Source organism: Seriola dumerili, unplaced genomic scaffold, assembly GCF_002260705.1.
Source record: "Seriola dumerili isolate Sdu_G_001 unplaced genomic scaffold, Sdu_1.0 BDQW01000723.1, whole genome shotgun sequence".
NCBI lineage: Eukaryota > Metazoa > Chordata > Actinopteri > Carangiformes > Carangidae > Seriola > Seriola dumerili.
In genome coordinates, this window is record NW_019174978.1 from 57,657 (window position 1) to 78,427 (window position 20,771).

At 42.4% G+C, this 20,771-nt stretch overlaps 1 protein-coding gene across 1 annotated transcript in view; it reads right to left on the minus strand.

Moving 5' to 3' along the window:
- Positions 1-20,771, minus strand: part of kif13a (kinesin family member 13A) — a 43,072-nt gene that overhangs the window by 4,886 nt on the left and 17,415 nt on the right. The window contains exons 7-37 of the mRNA XM_022765653.1: positions 20,271-20,358; positions 19,554-19,688; positions 19,312-19,424; positions 19,090-19,201; positions 18,773-18,985; positions 18,539-18,649; positions 18,311-18,445; positions 16,802-16,932; positions 16,419-16,505; positions 16,123-16,298; positions 15,251-15,470; positions 14,177-14,339; positions 13,890-14,030; positions 13,643-13,792; positions 13,184-13,348; positions 12,895-13,068; positions 12,607-12,758; positions 12,384-12,516; positions 12,071-12,217; positions 11,557-11,589; positions 10,530-10,629; positions 10,290-10,416; positions 10,095-10,150; positions 9,882-10,006; positions 8,142-8,318; positions 7,945-8,037; positions 7,673-7,825; positions 7,499-7,567; positions 7,338-7,388; positions 6,747-6,834; positions 6,476-6,627 (exon numbers count right to left, since the gene is read on the minus strand). Coding sequence (XP_022621374.1) covers positions 6,476-6,627; positions 6,747-6,834; positions 7,338-7,388; positions 7,499-7,567; positions 7,673-7,825; positions 7,945-8,037; positions 8,142-8,318; positions 9,882-10,006; positions 10,095-10,150; positions 10,290-10,416; positions 10,530-10,629; positions 11,557-11,589; positions 12,071-12,217; positions 12,384-12,516; positions 12,607-12,758; positions 12,895-13,068; positions 13,184-13,348; positions 13,643-13,792; positions 13,890-14,030; positions 14,177-14,339; positions 15,251-15,470; positions 16,123-16,298; positions 16,419-16,505; positions 16,802-16,932; positions 18,311-18,445; positions 18,539-18,649; positions 18,773-18,985; positions 19,090-19,201; positions 19,312-19,424; positions 19,554-19,688; positions 20,271-20,358 — 3,970 coding nt within the window. The remainder of the gene's footprint in view (positions 1-6,475; positions 6,628-6,746; positions 6,835-7,337; positions 7,389-7,498; positions 7,568-7,672; positions 7,826-7,944; positions 8,038-8,141; positions 8,319-9,881; positions 10,007-10,094; positions 10,151-10,289; positions 10,417-10,529; positions 10,630-11,556; positions 11,590-12,070; positions 12,218-12,383; positions 12,517-12,606; positions 12,759-12,894; positions 13,069-13,183; positions 13,349-13,642; positions 13,793-13,889; positions 14,031-14,176; positions 14,340-15,250; positions 15,471-16,122; positions 16,299-16,418; positions 16,506-16,801; positions 16,933-18,310; positions 18,446-18,538; positions 18,650-18,772; positions 18,986-19,089; positions 19,202-19,311; positions 19,425-19,553; positions 19,689-20,270; positions 20,359-20,771) is intronic.

Genomic DNA, 20,771 nt, shown 5'->3' on the forward strand with positions numbered 1-20,771 from the left:
CGCTCAGGTTCACAACACTAATTGCTACTGTTTGCTTCGTCACTTCCCGGAAGAGCTGCAGGAATAATAAGCCCAACTTAATCACATGGCATTGCATGGCTGCATGATTTACAGTACTTTGCATGGTGGACGTGTGTCTGACGTCAGAAACGTAATGCATTTGGTTTTGAGGTTTATTGGTTACTTTGGACAAATGCCAGAGGGGAATCTGCTCTCTGTGGTGATCTGCTGTGATCCAGGTAGGACCTTTGGGTGGCTGTGGCTGCATGTGAGGCAATATAGGCAAGTGTTTGTGAATGGCATGTGTGCGGATGTGTGTGAGTTGTTAACGGGCGAAAGGGAGGTTTTGTGGTTGTGTTATGAAAATTTAACAACAATCATTTTTCTTGAACCAAAAACACAGGCCTGAAGGCTTTGAATTTTTAAACATCTTTGTGTTGGGAACTTTTTTATCAAGATTAGCTTCACTTGGCTTTTCTAATTATATTAGCTTGTGGGCGTTAAGAAGTGCATATGCTATTCAGCCCTTGCCATCCCCTGGTAACACTTATCTGAGCCTGCCAGCAGATTCCTCTTCTCACTGAGCCAGCTGGCATTGATTTTAGATCTGTGTGCTTCCAGGAAGAAGATCTCAACTGTGTTAGAGAGCGCTGGTCAGAAGCCCTGATCAAACGCCGGGAGTTACCTTGACGAACAAATCAAGAAAATCATCAACAAACACGGTGAGTCCTTGGCTCTGTGCTTAAGATTAGTTCTCTTCTTTTTTTATGCAATTTCTTATTGTTTCAGTGTGTTGTGATTAAACTCTCTTTTCCCTCACTTTATAAAATCCAGGAAAGTCAGAGGAGGACATTGAGCGTGAGGCTCGGCTGGTGGAGCAGTGGTTGGACTGACAGAAGAGAGAATGCAGTGCTGGTACCTGCACCTGAGTGCATCCCTGGAGCTCCTGCAGACTGGTAAAAAAAAAAAAAAAAAAAACTATAAACACTCTCTCAATCACACGTCAGATTCACTTTCATTTGCAGCCCTTTTTTTTTTTTTTTTTTTTTTTTTTTTTTTTTTTTTTTAACATTAACCTCATATTCAACGGCTTGTAGGGACCCCACCTACAGAATGGAAGCTCACATCCCTGTACTCTTCCTGGATTTGAATGGTGAGCAGACACATCCTGTATGTCAGCTAATATTTGACAGATTCTCTCTCAGGCTTTATAAACGCTAACTCTCTTTTACACACCAGCGGATAATCTGACAGTGAATGAGCAGCTGACCGGCCCACATGCCGCAGGCGTTAACTCTATCCTGCCTAAGGAGCATGGAAAGCCCAGTTCTTCTATCTGCCCATCATCAGGCACAGTGTTGAGGAGGTGAGCAGTGGGGTTTGACTTTTCTGCCCTCCTGTGGTCAAAAAGAGGAATTTGGGGAACCACACTTCAGAAGATGTGCTATGTTTTTGTGCATTTATGTTTCTATAAGCATGGCATGGCTGGCATGCGTGGGGGTTTCTTGGTGATGCTGCTTTTGTGTGTCAGTTTCCCTTTACAGTTGTAGTTTCAGAGGTTTGTGCTTTGTCTGATGACCACATTCCTCTGCAAGACTACACTTGTATTGTACTTGTATTGTATTGTACTGCAAAACTACTTAAAGTATTGGCACTTTCCATTGCTTCTTCAAATACGGTTGGGCTGTAGTATTTTTTGTAAAAATTCAAGCTGTTTTTACAAAGACCTCATGATGAATTATGTTTTTTTTACTGCCTTAATTGCAGGAAAACACTTTTTTCCTTTTAATCTGTTGCCTTATTGAACAAATACAGAGCTTGGTAATTGATTACATCTTGCATATAAGCATTTACCGTAGTTATTCTCAGAAAGGAACAAAAAGAACTAACATTAGTTGTGGTGCCTTTGGTTTCAGCCATTTTTTTGTTATCTGTTAAAGCACCGCTACTCTTCATATTCTAAGAAGAAACTTATCAGTTTGTTGAGAGATGTGTGGCTGTGTTCTAAAGTAATAACTCTTGCACTGAAAAATAATATCCATAACTTTACTTATTCACATCCAATTTGCTGCAGAACAGGACAGTAAAATAAAATATGGGTGTGGGTGGCTTCTCCCTCCCCACATTTTCATCAGCAAACTGTCGTTACAGTTTTGATCAGTTAAATCAATAGATGATGATAAAGGGAAATGTTTACTCCTTCAATGCAGTGTTAATATGTAAATAACAGGAAAAAGGAAATAGCCTATGGCCTTCTTGATCTTCCTGTAGACTTTCACTTACTAGAAAAAATTATCCTTGTGTTTTCTTCTCAACCAAAGATGGATAAGTAAGAAATGAGATTAATAATAAACAGGAAAATAACTCACTTGGATGTCGTAGAAACTACCTTTAAAAAAAGAAAAAAAAATTGAGGGGGGACATTAACTAATGATATCAATAATAATAATAATAATAATAATAAAATTCAACATACTCCTTTTCACGTAAAAAATGGGACCTGAAATACATAAATTGAAAGTTAGATGAAAAATATCTCTAGCAGTGAAATGGAAAAGAAGTAATTTGGGGTTATATCATCTCAAACTCACTAGTGCAACTCCAGGTAATTTGTTTAATTATACAGTACATTGATGTTTACAGCTGTTCTTACCCCCTCTCTCAAGTTGAAGCAAGCATTTAAACATAATCATAGTTTCTCCTTCTTTGACTTTGATCAGCAGCACTAACCACACAGAGTTAACACTACCACTTTCACTGTGCTATATGTCATGTCATGTCTGCTGCAAACCCGAATCGACAGCCCACCTACATGACTGTGATCCGTGTCTCTGTGTGTGCAGTTACAGCATGATGGCACAACCAGCATTCTCTCTGCAGACCACTGCGGAGCTACATCAATAAATCACAACTCTTCTCGTTCCCCAGGTGTCTTGCTGTGTGCTCCTGGGACTCATCATCCATGATTCTGTGCACCTCAACCGGGTCACGTTCCTAACGAACGCATCTACCTGATCATAAAGCCACGGTGCAGCTCAGCACCCTGCTCCATGGAGCTGGTTGCTCCCAAGAGGATCGCTGTCAACATCTATAACAAAACAGGTGAATGGGATCAGATTGACATCAGCCCAGGGTGAGGTTAGGTGTTCATCTGGATCTTGTTTAAATGTTTGAAACGTTTTTTGTTCTTTTTTTCAATGCAGAGTTTCACTCAGAGTCTCAAGAGAAGAATGTCTCTAAAGAACACACTTTACTCCTGTGGTGTGACTTATGAGATCCGTGTTCCAACATACAAAGGTACAACTCTGCTAAACACTCTATCTTACTGCTTTCCCATGTGTTGCCAAGGTAACCAGATTGGGGCTCATCTTCTTCAACACTTTGTAAGTTTCTTTCTCTTTCCTTTTCCAGGCCTCAGAGAGCCAGAGGAGAGGGAAACCTTGGCCTCATGGCTGCTCGCGCGGTGACACGAGAGGACTCAGGATGGAGAAACCTACATAGAGAAATACACACGGGGAGTTCTGGAAGTAGAGAACAATCCTCAGTCTAGAGAGGCTACGGCAGGTATTGTATACTTATAGTATGATTTAGTGCAGAAATAGTGCGAAAAAAGATTTCAATCCATAGAGTGACATGTAAAGAAGGCACCTTTCTCTTCTTTTCCCCGCAGGCTGCTTGTGACAGTGAAGGAAGCGCTCGCTGCTAAGGGAAGACACCTAAGAAGGAGTATCAGCACACCAAATGTACAGCATGTAATGAACACATCACTCACTGCCCACTCCGAACCACATGGAAATGACTGTTTATAAAAAAATGACGAGGCTGAAAACATGTTTTTGTCTTGCTCTCCAGTCTTCATGTTAGTAAAATAGACCTGACCAGTTTGCGAGGATGAAGACTGTAGGTAGAAAGAGTGCTGTTAATTGCTTCTTTGACAATAAGAGCCATGCTGTTTGTGATCTTAGAAGGAATTTCTCATCTATCGGTATTCACTTGGTTCCTGACGCCATAGATGGATAAATAAAAAACGGACTACAGCATAAAAGAGTTCTTAGTTGCAACTTTACTTACTTTAACCACATTTGTGGCAAATATAATTTATTAATAGTAGTAATATAATACATTTTTTTAAGTGCCTTTCAGGACACCCAAAGACACTTACACAGCAAATAAAAAACATTCAGAAGCATAAACAAGATAGACAATGTATGAATTAAATAATGAAATATACCAAATAGACCACACCCACACACACACAACACACACACACACACACACACACACACACACACATACACACATATATAATATATATATATCTATATATATATAAGGATACCTCGAACTATATATATATACCTCCAGGATACCTCCAGGATGTATATATATAATATATATATATATACTAGGTATCCTATATATATATTATATATAATTATATATATACACATACATACATACAACTTTATATACATACAATACAATCAATACAAAATTTTGAGGTATATGTTACTTTCTAGGACCACTGTGATCATGTGGACAGCTCCAACTGCAATCCCCAGGATGGCTCCCTTTGCAGCACACCATCAAAAGCAAAAGAGAACCAAGTAGAGTACATAGAAGCCAAATGTGCAGCAGTCTGTGTGGTGTCCTGACTTCCTCTGAATAAGACACAAGTGTTTGTGTAAGTACATTATAGCTGGGTCATAGCCACATGTTCCCACACAGGTTTGGTTCCAGAGAGCCCTACCTTTTTCAACTCCAGCCCCTTCAAAGTCCTCTCCCCTCAGCCACCGAAGTTCCTCAAGTCTCTGCTGCCTGTCAAAAGAGAAACAAGAGCGAAGAAAGCCCTGGAGGCCGGCCGCTGCTGGGACAAGAGGTAAGGAAGGAAGGGATTACACTATCTCTCGCTCAAGAGGGAAGTATGTTCTTGCCATGTTGTTCTCTTTCCCATTGAAGTTTTCTTCATCCCACATGTCCTTGTTTTGGTAGTCCTCTGCTCAAAGAACATTTTTACATTTTACATCTCCACAACATGATACAGACATTACTAATTGTTCAAAGCTGCCTGAGGATTTTTAAGAAAGTGCTTTGCTGTTTGTGTGACTGGATGAAAAACAAAACGTGATTGCTGCTATCAGCATTGACTCACAGGAGCATGACTTCAACTGGGGATAGCCACAACTCTTGACTAGATGGAGCCATGCTGTAAAGTCTCATGTCTGATTTTGTCGGAGATTAATTGGATTTTTCACATAGTTGTGGCTGTTCCAACAATTTCAACTAACCTTGCATAATTTTTTTTTATCTCTGCTTTGAAGTGGAGCTAAAGGAGGTGCTCGTACTTTACAAATATAGTGCCTGTCAGGGCTGCTGTGTTTGGGAGGTGGAGGCTTTTAGTTGGCAGCGAAAATGTTCAGTAAGCGGCAGGATTAAAGCAAAAGAGAGGGAGAAGTATGACTGCAGGGGAAGATAAATCCTTAGCTTGGAAAAAATTGTCTTTTGTGTGATATTAAATTTAGATGTTTGCTATAAGGCTATAATAATGTGTGGATTATGAAGAAAACAAGTGTCAAGAACAACAGCACACACTTCACACACACACACACACAGCATGCATGGAGCTGGGCAAGCCAGTTACACAGTTAGTGGCATGCAGTTTAATATTTCAAAAAAAAAAAAAAAAACTATGCTTGAAGTGTCCAAGGTGTGTGAGCAGTACTTTTCATTGCACCAAAACTTCTTTTGCACAGTGCACGGTCCATATGTCTTTTAGCTTCTTGACACTTGTTTTCTCATATCCACACATTATTATAGCCTATAGCAAACATCTAAATTTTAATATCACACAAAAGACAATTTTTATCCAAGCTACAGTGATTTATCTTCCCCTGCAGTCATACTTCTCCCCTCTCTTTTGCTTTAATCCTGCCGCTTACTGAACCATTTCGCTGCCAACTAAAGCCCTCCACCTCCCAAACACAGCAGCCCTGACAGGCACTATATTTGTAAAGTACGAGCACCTCCTTTAGTCCACTTCAAGCAGAGATAAAAAAAAAATTATGCAAGGTTAGTTGAAATTGTTGGAACAGCCACAAACTATGTGAAAAATCCAATTATCTCCGACAAAATCAGACATGAGACTTTACAGCATGGCTCCATCTAGTCAAGAGTTGTGGCTATCCCCAGTTGAAGTCATGCTCCTGTGAGTCATGCTGATAGCAGCATCACGTTTGTTTTTCATCCAGTCACACAACAGCAAAGCCACTTTCTTAAAAATCCTCAGGCAGCTTTGAACAATTAGTAATGTCTGTATCATGTTGTGGAGATGTAAAATGTAAAAATGTTCTTTGACAGAGGACTACCAAAACAAGGACATGTGGGATTGAAGAAAACTTCAATGGGAAAGAGAACAACATGGCAAGAACATACTTCCCTCTTGAGCGAGAGATAGTGTAATCCCTTCCTTCCTTACCTCTTGTCCCAGCAGCGGCCGGGCCTCCAGGGCTTTCTTCGCCTTGTTCTCTTCTTTGACAGGCAGCAGAGACTTGAGGAACTTCGGTGGCTGAGGGGAGAGGACTTTGAAGGGGCTGGAGTTGAAAAAGGTAGGGCTCTCTGGAACCAAACCTGTGTGGGAACATGTGGCTATGACCCAGCTATAATGTACTTACACAAACACTGTGTCTTATTCAGAGGAAGTCAGGACACCACACAGCTGCTGCACATTTGGCTTCTATGTACTCTACCTTGGTTCTCTTTGCTTTTGATGGGTGTGCTGCAAAGGGAGCCATCCTGGGGATTGCAGTTGGAGCTGTCCACATGATCACAGTGGTCCTAGAAAGTAACATATACCTCAAATTTTGTACTTGAGTATGTATGTATATAAATGTGTATGTATGTATGTGTATATATATATATATATATATGTGTGTATGTGTGTGTGTGTGTGTGTGTGTGTGTGTGTGTGTGTGTGTGTGTGTGTGTGTGTCTATTGTGTATATTTCATTATTTAATTCATACATTGTCTATCTTGTTTATGCTTCTGAATGTTTTTATTTGCTGTGTAAGTGTCTTTGGGTGTCCTGAAAGGCACTTATAAATAAAATGTATTATTATTACTACTATTAATATTATTATTATATTTGCCAATTTTATGTGGTTAAAGTAAGTAAAGTTGCAACTAAGAAGCTCTTTTATGCTGTAGTCCGCTTTATTTTTTATCCATCTATGGCGTCAGGACCCAAGTGAATACCCCTAGATGAAGAAATTCCTTCTAAGATCACAAACAGCATGGCTCTTATTGTCAAAGAAGCAATTAACAGCACTCTTTTTCTTACCTTACAGTCTTCATCCTCGCAAACTGTCAGGTCTATTTTACTACATGAAGACTGGAGAGCAAGACAAAAACATGTTTTCAGCCTCGTCATTTTTTATAACAGTCATTTCCATGTGGTTCAGTGAGTGGTGCAGTGAGTGATGTGTTCATTACATGCTGTACATTTGGTGTGCTGATACTCCTTCTTAGGTGTCTTCCCTTAGCAGCGAGCGCTTCCTTCACTGTCACAGCCTGCGGGGGAAAAGAAGAGAAAGGTGCCTTCTTTACATGTCACTCTATGGATGAAATCTTTTTTCGCACTATTTCTGCACTAAATCATACTATAGTATACAATACCTGCCGTAGCCTCTCTAGACTGAGGATGTTCTCTACTTCCAGAACTCCCCGTGTGTATTTCTCTATGTAGGTTTCTCCATCCTGAGTCTCCTCGCTGTCACCGCGAGCAGCCATGAGGGCCAAGGTTTCCCTCTCCTCTGGCTCTTCTGAGGCCTGGAAAAGGAAAGAGAAGAAACTTACAAAGTGTTGAAGAAGATGAGCCCCAATCTGGTTACCGGCAACACATGGGGAAAGCAGTCTTCATTAGATACAGTGGTTTAGCAGAGTTGTACCTTTGGTATGTTGGACACGATCTCATAAGTCACACCACAGGAGTAAAGTGTGTTCTTTAGAGACATTCTTCTCTTGAGACTCTGAGTGAAACTCTGCATTGAAAAAAAAGAACAAAAAACGTTTCAAACATTTAAACAAGATCCACTGACACACCTAACCTCACCCCTGGGCTGATGTCAATCTGATCCCCATTCACCTGTTTGTTATAGATGTTGACAGCGATCCTCTTGCGGAGCACCAGCTCCATGGAGGCAGGGTGGCTGAGCTGCACCGTGGCTTTGATGATCAGGTAGATGCGTTCGTTAGGAGACGTGACCCGGTTGAGGTGCACAGAATCATGGATGGATGAGTCCCAGGAGCACACAGCAGACACCTGGGGAACGAGAAGAGTTGTGATTTATTGATGTAGCTCCGCAGTGGTCTGCAGAGAGAATGCTGTGCCATCATGCTGTAACTGCACACACAGAGACACGGATCACAGTCATGTAGGTGGGCTGTCGATTCGGGTTTGCAGCAGACATGACATGACACTATAGCACAGTGAAAGTGGTAGTGTTAACTCTGTGTGGTTAGTGCTGCTGATCAAAGTCAAAGAAGGAGAAACTATGATTATGTTTAAATGCTTGCTTCAACTTGAGAGAGGGGGTAAGACAGCTGTAAACATCAATGTACTGTATAATTAACAAATTACCTGGAGTTGCACTAGTGAGTTTGAGATGATATAACCCCAAATTACTTCTTTTCCATTTTCACTGCTAGAGATATTTTTCATCTAACTTTTCAATTTATGTATTTCAGGTCCCATTTTTTACGTGAAAAGGAGTATGTTGAATTTTATTATTATTATTATTATTATTATTGATATCATTAGTTAAGTCCCCCCCCCTCAATTTTTTTTTCTTTTTTTAAAGGTAGGTTTCTACGACATCCAAGTGAGTTATTTTCTGTTTATTATTAATCTCATTTCTTACTTATCCATCTTTTGTTGAGAAGAAAACACAAGGATAATTTTTTCTAGTAAGTGAAAGTCTACAGGAAGATCAAGAAGGCCATAGGCTATTTCCTTTTCCCTGTTATTTACATATTTAACACTGCATTGAAGGGAGTAAACATTTCCCTTTATCATCATCTATTGATTTACTGATCAAACTGGTAACACCAGTTTGCTGATGAAAATGTGGGGAGGGAGAAGCCAACCACACCCATATTTTATTTTACCTGTCCTGTTCTGCAGCAATATTGGATTGAAATAAGTAAAGTTATGGATATTATTTTTCAGTGCAAGCAGTTATTACTTTAGAACACAGCAACAACTCTCTCAACAAACTGATAAGTTTCTTCTTAGAATATGAAGAGTAGCGGTGCTTTAACAGATAACAAAAAATGGCTGAAACCAAAGGCACCACAACTAATGTTAGTTCTTTTTGTTCCTTTCTGAGAAATAACTACTGTAAATGCTTATATGCAAGATGTCAATCAATTACACAGCTCTGTATTTGTTCAATAAGGCAACAGATTAAAGGAAAAAAAGTGTTCCTGCAATTAAGGCAGTAAAATAAACATAATTCATCATGAGGTCTTTGTAAAACAGCTGAATTTTTTACAAAAATATACTACAGCCAACCGGTATTTGAAGAAGCAATGGAAGTGCCAATACTTTAAGTAGTTTTGCAGTACAATACAATACAAGTACAATACAAGTGTAGTCTTGCAGAGGATGTGGTCATCAGACAAAGCACAAACCTCTGAAACTACAACTGTAAAGGGGAAACTGACACACTAAAGCAGCATCACCAAGAAACCCCCACGCCATGCCACGCCATGCCATGCTTATAGAAACATAAATGCACAAAAACATGCACATCTTCTGAAGTGTGGTTCCCCAAATTCCCTTTTTGACCACAGGAGGGCAGAAAAGTCAAACCCCACTGCTCACCTCCTCAACACTGTGCCTGATGATGGGCAGATAGAAGAACTGGCTTCCATGCTCCTTAGGCAGGATAGAGTTAACGCCTGCGGCATGTGGGCCGGTCAGCTGCTCATTCACTGTCAGATTATCCGCTGGTGGTGTAAAAGAGAGTTAGCGTTTATAAAGCCTGAGAGAGAATCTGTCAAATATTAGCTGACATACAGGATGTGTCTGCCTCACCATTCAAATCCAGGAAGAGTACAGGGATGTGAGCTTCCATTCCTGTAGGTGGGGTCCTACAAGCCGTTGAATATGAGGTTAATGTTTAAAAAAAAAAAAAAAAAAAAAAAAAAAAAAAAAAAAAGGGCTGCAAATGAAGTGAATCTGACGTGTGATTGAGAGAGTGTTTATAGTTTTTTTTTTTTTTTTTTTTACCAGTCTGCAGGAGCTCCAGGGATGCCACTGCCAGGTGCAGGTACCAGCACTGCATTTCTCTCTTCTGTCAGTCCAACCCACTGCTCCACCAGCCGAGCCTCACGCTCAATGTCCTCCTCTGACTTTTCTGGATTTATAAAGTGAGGGAAAAGAGAGGTTTAATCACAACACACTGAAACAATAAGAAATTGCATAAAAAAAGAAGAGAAACTAATCTTAAGCACAGAGCCAAGGACTCACCGTGTTTGTTGATGATTTTCTTGATTTGTTCGTCAAGGTACTCCCGGCGTTTGATCAGGGCTTCTGACCAGCGCTCTCTAACACAGTTGAGATCTTCTTCCTGGAAGCACACAGACCTAAAATCAATGCCAGCTGGCTCAGTGAGAAGAGAATCTGCTGCAGGGCTCAGTAAAGTGTTACCAGGGGATGGCAAGGGCTGAATAGCATATGCACTTCTTAACGCCCACAGCTAATATATTAGAAAAGCCAAGTGAAGCTAATCCTGATAAAAAAGTTCCCACACCAAAGATGTTAAAAATCAAAGCCTTCAGGCCTGTGTTTTTGGTTCAAGAAAAATGATTGTTGTTAAATTTTCATAACACAACCACAAAACCTCCCTTTTCGCCCGTTAACAACTCACACACATCCGCACACATGCATTCACACACTTGCGCTAATGTCCTCACATGCAGCCACAGCCACCCAAAGTCCTACCTGGATTCACAGCAGATCACCACAGAGAGCAGATTCCCCTCTGCATTGTCCAAAGTAACCAATAAACCTCAAAACCAAATGCATTACGTTTCTGACGTCAGCACACGTCCACCATGCAAAGTACTGTAAATCATGCAGCCATGCAATGCCCATGTGATTAAGTGAGGCTTATTATTCCTGCAGCTCTTCGGAAGTGACAAGCAAACAGTAGCATTAGTGTGTGCAACCTGAGCGGAAAGGCAAGAGAGAGTGGGACGAGATCCCTGGCAGACAGGCTCCTGGCTGGGAGCTCTGCCATGGGTGGGACTGTTTTTTGCACAGAGGGCTGCCAAAGAACGGTTGGTGTGATTGATAATTGCAGCATCAGAAATCATCCACATGTGCAACTGCTGTTTAATAAAGCCATCCTTTAGACGGTAGAGGCGCAGCCCTCTGCCTCCTGCCTCACGCCCTCAGCAACAGGCCTAGTCGTGAACACACAATCAGTTGGTTTCCGTCATGCTGCAGTGTGAACTACAGGGGGAGCAGCAGCAGGAGGGAACTGAAATGTTACCTGATAACTATCCATATCCTCTTCCGCCTCTCTCTGGCAGGAGAGAACACACTCAGTCACATGTGGGGAACCACAAAAGGCCCTGACATGACAGCTCAGGGCAAACCCTTCACTGCTAACACTGTCTAGGAGAATCAGTGATGTGAAAGACTAAAATGTATCAACCAGTTGGTTCCTGTGTATCAGGGCACACCAGTGCACGTTAACAGAACTAACAGGGCACTAATGAGTTTGTACATTCCTTGGCCTCCCTTTGACCGACTGCCAGCTCCTCAGACGAACCAGTCCTGGCATGAAACCAGAGATAGACTAAACATACTTTGGCGGAATCAGCATAATAGTGTGGCATGAAACCAGCATACTGTTCCCAAAACACTGGTCTGTTTTTAACGCAGAGTCACTTACATCCAAATCATCAGTCCGTTTTTGTGAACACCGTAGATTCATAGTCTAAGTGGCGTGTGTGAACAGTATGTGAGCATATGCAAAAATAATAAATGCGCGTCCCACAGACCTGGTAGCTGTCGAGCGGTCTCTGTAGTTTGGTGGAGCGAGCTGACACACAGCCGATAGAGACGGACAGCACAGCCTCCACCAGCAGAGGCAGCGTGCCTGAGTTCTGGACTGGTTTCACACACACCTGCAGCCTCCTGGAGTGACCCTGCTTGGACAAATCCCCGAAATTCAACATCAGAGTGCCGCTTCCAACACTGCACTCTCAAACTATTTCATAAATTCGTAATTAGTTATGATCCTCCTAAGTGTGTGTTTGATCTAGGGCAGGCAGTCTGACCTAAAGGGAAACTTCTTCATAGTTTTTCTCTGACCTGTCGGAGTTGGAAGACTCCCCCTGTGCTGATGTCTTTTCCAGAGTGCAGCTCCACAGATGAGTACTCTCCCTGCTCATTCAGCTCCTGGATGGAGAGCCAGAGCTCGATCCTGCGAGACACCTCACTCCACCTTGAACAATCAACCGCCAAGGTTAGCGGGGTGTGAATTGGCAGTGTCTGTGGGAGTCTGTATGTGCAAAAGTCTGAGTGAAACACGCACCTGTCTCGGAGAGTCTGGGTCTTGGCCTCCAGTGCGTCTAACTCCCAGAGTGATCGTCCATTCCCAGCGCAGCGGTGACCCCAAACTTCTATGGCCAATGCTCCGTCGGATATAAACTCTAAGAACTCATCCGACACGTGCACAACATAGTCCTGCACAAAGACAAGATTTGATGCAGTGAGGCTGATTTGAAAACAAAAGTTACTAACAAAAGCGATAAGAATTTAAAACTGGTGTCAAGCGTTTAAAGTAAGGCATTAACAACTTCAAGCAGCACCATTTTCTCACCTTGCAGTGATCAAACTGGACAGTGAACTGGGCATCTGGGCTTCGAGGAGAGGGTCTGTCTGGGCTGACCATGGGAGGAGCCACAGTGGGCTCGCCGTGCTCCCAGAAGGTGTACTGACAGAAGACAAAGTTGGACAAGTTGAGCGGCAGACCTGTGGCCTCCCTGATCCGCACCTGCAGGAAGACAAACGGAAAAGATGAAGTCACTGAGCGTTCATGTACGCTGGTAAGTCTCAGAACAAATATCTCGCATTCTACGGACAAAAAAAACCTGGCAAGCGGCTTTTACCCTGCAGGTGAGCCTCTTGGACATGTGGACGATCTCCCCGTTGGTGTCCATAACCTCGTAGCAGCTACTCTCACTGGAGTTTTCTGATGAGTCATCTCCCCCGGACAGGCGCTCTGGTACAGCACCGCTGACTCGCATCAGCTCAATGTGCAACCTGCCTGCAACCTGTACAAACGAGCAGAGCAAGGATATTATCACTATCATTTAGAACGGTCAAACACATCCTTAATATCTTAGATATTCAAGGGTATAATTTTACATACAGTCTTTACAAGTGAACATTGTCTATATGAAAACTTATCCATCAGTAATTTCAAGTAGTATATTATCTATTATCATAAATCTGATATATTCGCCCCATAACCCTATCATATGGATCTGGTATGTTAGGAATACTGGGAAGCTGCACCATGAATAATTTATCAGTGTGTAAATCTGTTTATGTTAGTGTACCCTTACCTCTCCCTGCTGGCTGATGATGGGGACAGCATATTGCAGTCTAACATCTTGGAAAAGGCACTCCAGAAAAATGTTGGCCACCCCTATCAGGTTGTGGTTCTCTTGCGCTTCATAGAATGGATCACAGTGCTTACTGTTTGCTTTGTTATGCTGCAAAAACAAAGGAGCAGACTTAATAATCCAATTAACTTTTATTTTTATTTTTCACATATCTTTTCCTCTTTCTTGTCCTCTTGTTTCTCACCACCTCCTCTGTGCCTTCCTTCCAGTCCCTGTAGTGGTCTCTCATGTCCACCAGTTTGTTCTCCAGCTTCTCTATGGTCCACACCTGGGTGCCTTTCCCTTTCCTCCGCACCTGGATGGCCGGCTCGCTCACTATGGCTCCACGCTGCGTAATAACAAGATTTACACTCTTTTAGTGGATATACACACCAATCAATCATCATCAAAATGTGCAGCCCAAAGAGTGAAAGAGATGACAGTAAAATAAATACCACTGTTGATACCATATTCTTTTTAGTTCAGAGGTCTGACCTTGCGGTTGGCGCTGAGGTTGGCTGCGGGAATCTGAAGGGTGACCTGATAGTCAGTCAGTTTGTTCATCTCCTCAGCCAAAAAGTTGGATTCTCGCACCAAGGTGTTGGCTTTCACGACCTGCTCCCTGAGTCGAGACAGGCTCTGACGAAAAAGCTCATCTCTGTCACACACACACACACACACACACACACACACACACACACACACACACAAAAAGGTCATTCATTCATGGAGATGAAGACCTGTGATTATCTTTGATGTACAGTCAGCCTGGATTGATGTAAGCAGGTACACCAGCCTCTGTGTTTATAAGTTAATGATATTTTCACAAACCACAGAGGCCAAGAAGGGGAAAATAGCTCTCAGTAAAGTACACAACACCAAGGCTGAATCCAACAAAAAAAGGACTGCGCAATAGCATCACATGTTCTTTTGGCAAATTTAAAGCTCCTCGGGATAAAAATCTGGACCGTTTGGATGCTACAGTGACCCACAATATTGATACCGACTCACTGCATGCCTTCAGTGCACCGTCTTCCAAAAGATAGGATTAAGTGTCACATTATCAGGGTTATTACAACTTGACTTGATGACTAAATGGAGTTTATTACAGTTCGCTATTCAATTTTTAAATCTGATCTCAACTCCACAGAGCATTGTCATGGTTAGGTGGAGCTTCGTAGCAGCCTGCTTCACTGATCCTGCAAGAATGGAGTCAGACTGAGTCAGCACTGAACAAAATCCATGTGAGCATAACTTTTAACTGACGTCATGCTTCAAATATTTCAGAATACACTGAGGGCACAACTGGCTTGTATATGTTGGTTTATGTGTAGAGCTATGTATACCTAAAAAGTTGAATATAATCTATATAATAATATTTCATGCATCTCCGGTTAAAGCAAAATAATCACAAGTGATACATTTTAACAAGTAATATAAAAAAGAACAACTCTTGAGGCAGGCCTCACTGCAGTGTCCAGTTTGTGAATCAGTGCATGTGTGTGTGTGTGTGTGTGTGGGTGTGTGTGTGTTTGTGTGTGCATATGTGTGTGCACGTGCACCACTAACCGCTCTTCCGTCCACAGTCGCAGCTTGCTGTGTGGTGTGTGTGTCGGGAACGTAAGGCGGTCACTGCTGCTGCGGTGGTGCTGCGGCGTTTTCTCAGGAGACAGCTGTTGCCGGAGCGACTCCAGCTCTCGCTCATACATCATCCTCTGCTCCTCCAGGGCCGTCTGCTTCTCCTCCAGGTACTGCTTCTCCAGCACTTGGACCACATTCTGCATGGGGTCTGCACACAGGCGAGAATTTTACAACCCAAACACTGGACAAGTCTTCGTGTAAAGGAGATTTCATAATCAGCTTCTTTTCATTTGGAAGCAAAATTTGCTCATCCATCTTCTTAAATATGAGGAGTTACTACTTTTCTCTGTTTCATATCACATCATATTCATATTGGCTAGTGATACACTGACTGTGTTTTGGACTTGGACTGTTGGTCAGACAAAACAAGTAATTTGAAGACATCACGTTGGTCTTCACAATAAACAAACGAACAAGAGAACTGACACTGAAAATGATCATTAGTTGTTGAAGACTGAGAGGTGTCTAAGGAAATCACATTTGCAGCTGCTTGTTTGTCCCACATCCGCCCCCCCCCAGGCTCCATCTCACTATCAAAATTTGGATTTTCTGGCAATAATCAGCAAATAAAGTAATGGCAGAGAGGTAAAACTAGATTGGGGCTTTATTACATCCAACGAGATAAACAAAGTTTTGTTTTAAAGTAATATTATTCCTAAAAGATTCTTATGATTTTGGTCAGAGCAGCTGGAACGAGCTGGATGCTCTGAAACCTAAGTGAAATATATACTGTATACAGCTGCGGCCTGAAAGCCTGAAGGGTCATGTAGATTGCAGAAGGCAGATTATCCGAATCATACCGTTGTTCCCAAGTGTCTTCATTATGACCTCCATCTGGGCGAACTCATAGCTGTAGTCCTGCTCAGAAGAGGCCTCGCTGGCGGTCTCCACATCTGCCTCGATGTAGCTCTCTCTGGGAGACGCTCTCTCCAGCTCCTTCAAACGGTCCCGCCGCTTTCGGTTGGGCAGATTGATCCTATGACACGGCACGACATAACAAGACAAGACACGACACAACACGACTTCCGATCAGTGACTTTTTTTTTTTTTTTTTAACTCTATGACTGCTCACAGATTTGAATGAAAGAACTTATACCTGAAGAAGTGGTTGTTGCCCCATAAGATACGGTCCCCATGCCACAGGTGCACCAAGGAATCAATCATTGTTCCGTTCACACAGGTCCTGCAGAAAACGGTGAAATGAACGAAGAAATTCTGTTAACGAAGATGTCAGATGGCATTATAATCTTTGGCTTTAAAAAGGGAAAACAAATTGAGAAAGAACAATCCCTTTGTAGTGGGAGGGAGACGTGGCTCTGATATCAAAGCAGGGAGCTCAGATCATAGATTCCAGTACAGTGAGGTCATGTGAAACACTGAGGTCCAGTCATCCATGAGGGAGAGAGAGACAACAGACAGACAGATATGCCGAGATAGATAGACAGAGAGTACGTCAAAGGTAGTTGTACAGTAGCTCACCTGGCATTCCCTATGGGCGTTAGGGTGATGTCACCATCTGGGCAGAGCTCCAGGACGCAGTGCTCCGGCTGGATCCCGATCCCAAAGAGCTGGATGTCCTGAGACGTGTCTGCGCCCACACGTGTGTGCTCCTACACACAGGTGGAGGACAAGTTAAGGAAACTATAATGACAGATCTGAAAGTAATTACATCCAATGTCTTATTCCAACTCTTCGGTCATAACCCTTCAAGCTACAAACTTCTATTCATTGGACCGATCTGAACAAGAGCATTGCAGAAAATAAAACATATCAATTTGGGGGAAAATCGGGAATAACACTAAAGCGAGACCAGGCGTAAGTGAAAAAACTTGCGTCTCTCGCGTTGTTGAACAAACATCCCAGCTCTTAGAGGATGTCCTACCCTGCAGTGAACTAACCCATTTCACATTACCATAGTCATTCCACACTGATATGCCAGGCTGGTCTGCAGAACCCAGACAAAGGCCTGTTGTTCTGCACGGCACACAGGCTGCTTTCTCACATGCCTCTGCTCTTACAGGTCCAACTAGCTGGTCGCTTGTTCCACTTCAGCGCTTTGCAAAGTCCAGACCTGCTGTGACTGGACTCCTCTCTGCTCTCACACTGTCATCTGGATCACTGCAACACGTGTGTCTTATGGTTCAGGGCTTCGGTATTACTCTTACGTACAGAGACAGTCAGTGTGAGGTGTTTTGACACTATACTGTCGTACAGTGAGGCAGTGAGTTATAGTGAAGTGGGTTTACAGTCAGGTTTGAATAAGGAAAAGCTTATGCAATTTAGAACTAGTAAAAGACATGGAAATAAGCACAGCTACACAATGAATTTATAAACGCACCTCATGTCAACACACCAGTGACAGCTGTGGTGGCTACCAGTGCAAATATCAATCTTCAGCAGCTTTGCGCTCAGCACAATCTCCTCCGATTAGGACCTTATTTGTTTATGGCAGCTAACATCTTAAAGTGTAGCTGTCCCACTTCTGGATCATCACTGAAAATCCCCCTGACTCGGCCAAGTACTTTTTGTACCCACAGTTATATACTGTATTTCACATCTGGCCCGGATCATGAACTATGTGTCTGAAATTAACAGCGAGATTCCCACTAAGGTTCCATTTTTATTTGTTTGTTTATTTTACTTATTTATGTTTATTTATTATTTATTCATTTTTATTCTATTTGTTTATTTGTGTCATTACAAAATATTGTACATTATACTTAAAGAATCCTTGGAGCAAGCAAAGACTGGGACATTGTCGTACAGTGAGGATAATGTATTCTTCTGTCTTTAGAGCTCGTCAAGTTGAAATTTAAAAAGGAAACAGCGAGACAGATTCAGGTTTTAAACTGAGTCATCAAAAATACATTTAAACTGCTAAATGTACATAGTCCATACCGCTTATGTTTTATTTGCAGTACAACTCCTGATGTGCTAATTGTAAAACTGACTGTACTTGTAGAGTATTGCAGTGTCAAACTCTATTACCTTCAGGTAGTAGACCAGTAGCTCATTTAGGGCAGGATCAGCATTTAGATTGACGAGGAAACACTTGTCTTCACCCACTTTAATCCCAGATGTTTCCAAAGAGATGCCCATGCTCTCCAACTGTTTCTGACGCTCCTGTAAAAATAGATAATAACAGTCATACTGTATGATTAAATATGCTGAATTAAAATTGAGATTTTGGAGTCTTATTATAACATATGTGCGCACAGTGGCAATCTCCTCCGTCTTCCTTAGTTTCTCCTCCCAGGTGACAGTCATCTCCTGGATGAGTTTCTCAGACTCATGCAGTTTCTCCTTCAGTTCAGGAGCCTTCATGGACTGAAAAAAAAAAGAAAAGAAAACAATCAGTATCAGTGCGGTCTGGATCATCATGTGATTGCTCTGGCATGAATTCATCCTTAATTTGTGAGCCTCTCCGGTCCACCCAATCCCTCCTCTCACCTCGGCCTGCGAGAGCTGAACTTTGAGCTTCTCCACCTCCTCCCTGAGCTCTCTGATGATCCGAGCGTTGGGGTCTTCATTCACCACGGCGTGGTTGACGATTCTCTTGGCCCTGTCAGCATAGCGTAGCGTGGACAGAGTCTCCTCGTAGTTGTCAGCCGCTGGACTCACTGTGGCGATCATGGCTGTCTTGCTGTTGCCGCCAAGGTTGTCCTGAAGAGAAGAAAACATTCAGTCGCATTCCAGCAGATATTGTACTATTACATGTTATTATAATGACCAAAAGAGAAAGGGTAGTAATAATATGTGGGTCAGACCTTCAGTAGCCAGGTGAGGACTGAGTCTCTGTAAGGCACAAACTTGGCCTTCCCCTTTCCTGCAGACTGATCAGCCAGAGCAGAAATCACACAGCCTAATGTGGTGAGAGATCTAAAACGACACAAAAACAAAATCTATTTCATCCCTATCAGGGTTAACCCGACAAATGATTAATTGGACTTTATACATTTGTATGGCTGTCATTTCAAAAATACACCCACTTGTTTATATTGCTGCCCTCTTTGAGTCTCTCCCCAGCAGCTCCGGTCTTGGAGACTCGCTCACTTCCTGCCAGGTCAACCAGACTCAGCTTGCTCACTTTCTCCCCTGAATTCTGTTTACAATCACAACATGCACAGTCAGTCAGTCAGAGCCATCATAAAATAAACAGATTTAAGAGGATAAAAAAAAATGCATTAGTTTTGGTGTCAAGTCCGTCGGTGAAAAGGAAGAAAAGACTGACCCCGGACTGTAGATCATAAAGTGTTTGTGTGACAATGATGCTGAAGACAGCATGTGAACGACTGCTCTCCTCGTTCATGTTGGTGGCTGCAACTGTGCGAGACTTGTTCCCCTCCGACATTAAAACCTCGATGTCCTAAAAAGATAGAGAGGGTGGGGTCATGAAAGAAAAAAAAAAAAACACCACTATTAGTCACAGTTGCATGTAATGTGCTTTATGAGACTTTGAAAAGAGGGATATAATTTGAACACGTTTCACTGGAAAAACTTGCAAAGGCGACATTATGATTCCAGCAAAGTCAGGTGGTATTTGCATACGGCTGTGTGCCATGTGATTTAGCTGGGTCACAGCAGGCAGTGAGCCAAGGCTATGGGAAATACACTGCACCAATATCAGGCAGACCAGAGGAACACAGAGGAACAGGGCGGAGATGTTTAAACTTAATTAAGGAAGGCCCTGCCAAGGATTGGCATGTCAGCTACACAAAACCCCGTGACTACATTCCTATCAGGAATATGTGTTGTTACAGTTTCTGCTCTCTATTGCAAATTTAAATCAATGACTTGACAACCAGGGAGGTGACATACAGTCATTCCTACTGGGTGCTATAAATCATGTCAATGTGTACGTGAAACATGAGGCACGTTGGTCAGTGATACAGGGCGGATTCAGCCTCGCCTCCGGTGCGGTGCGATGGCAGAAGGGTGAAAGACGCACCTCAAAGCTGGTCACAGCCAGCTGAGACAGGCCATCCACGTATGGACCCAGGACTTTGTGTTCCCGAACTTTTAGGGACTGTCGGCTCCTTGAAAGACAGAGAAGAGGCAACACAATGTGTAAGAGAAAGAGAAGAAAGAAACAGGGAGGACATACTTACTATTTTCAGTTAGGGACATACATATGTGCAAAAAGAAAGAATGAAGACGAATTTGTGTTTTATAATGCACACTTGATTTGACATTCCTCTTTCTCTGATGTCCTTTCCCTGCAATCCTTCCTTGAAATCATGTCAGCTCAACATATTCTCCTTTTGGAGAAGCTGAAAACGCATCATCTGACCTTGGCAGCTCGATCAGAATGAATGAAAACTTAAATGAATAGAAGCTTATATGACTTATTTTTCCTCTATCTGGGAACATGAATTCAAATCCATTGCTGGAAAATTAGAAACAGCCTCCTATTATTATTTGGTAACAATGCTATTCCAGAAAAATGTTG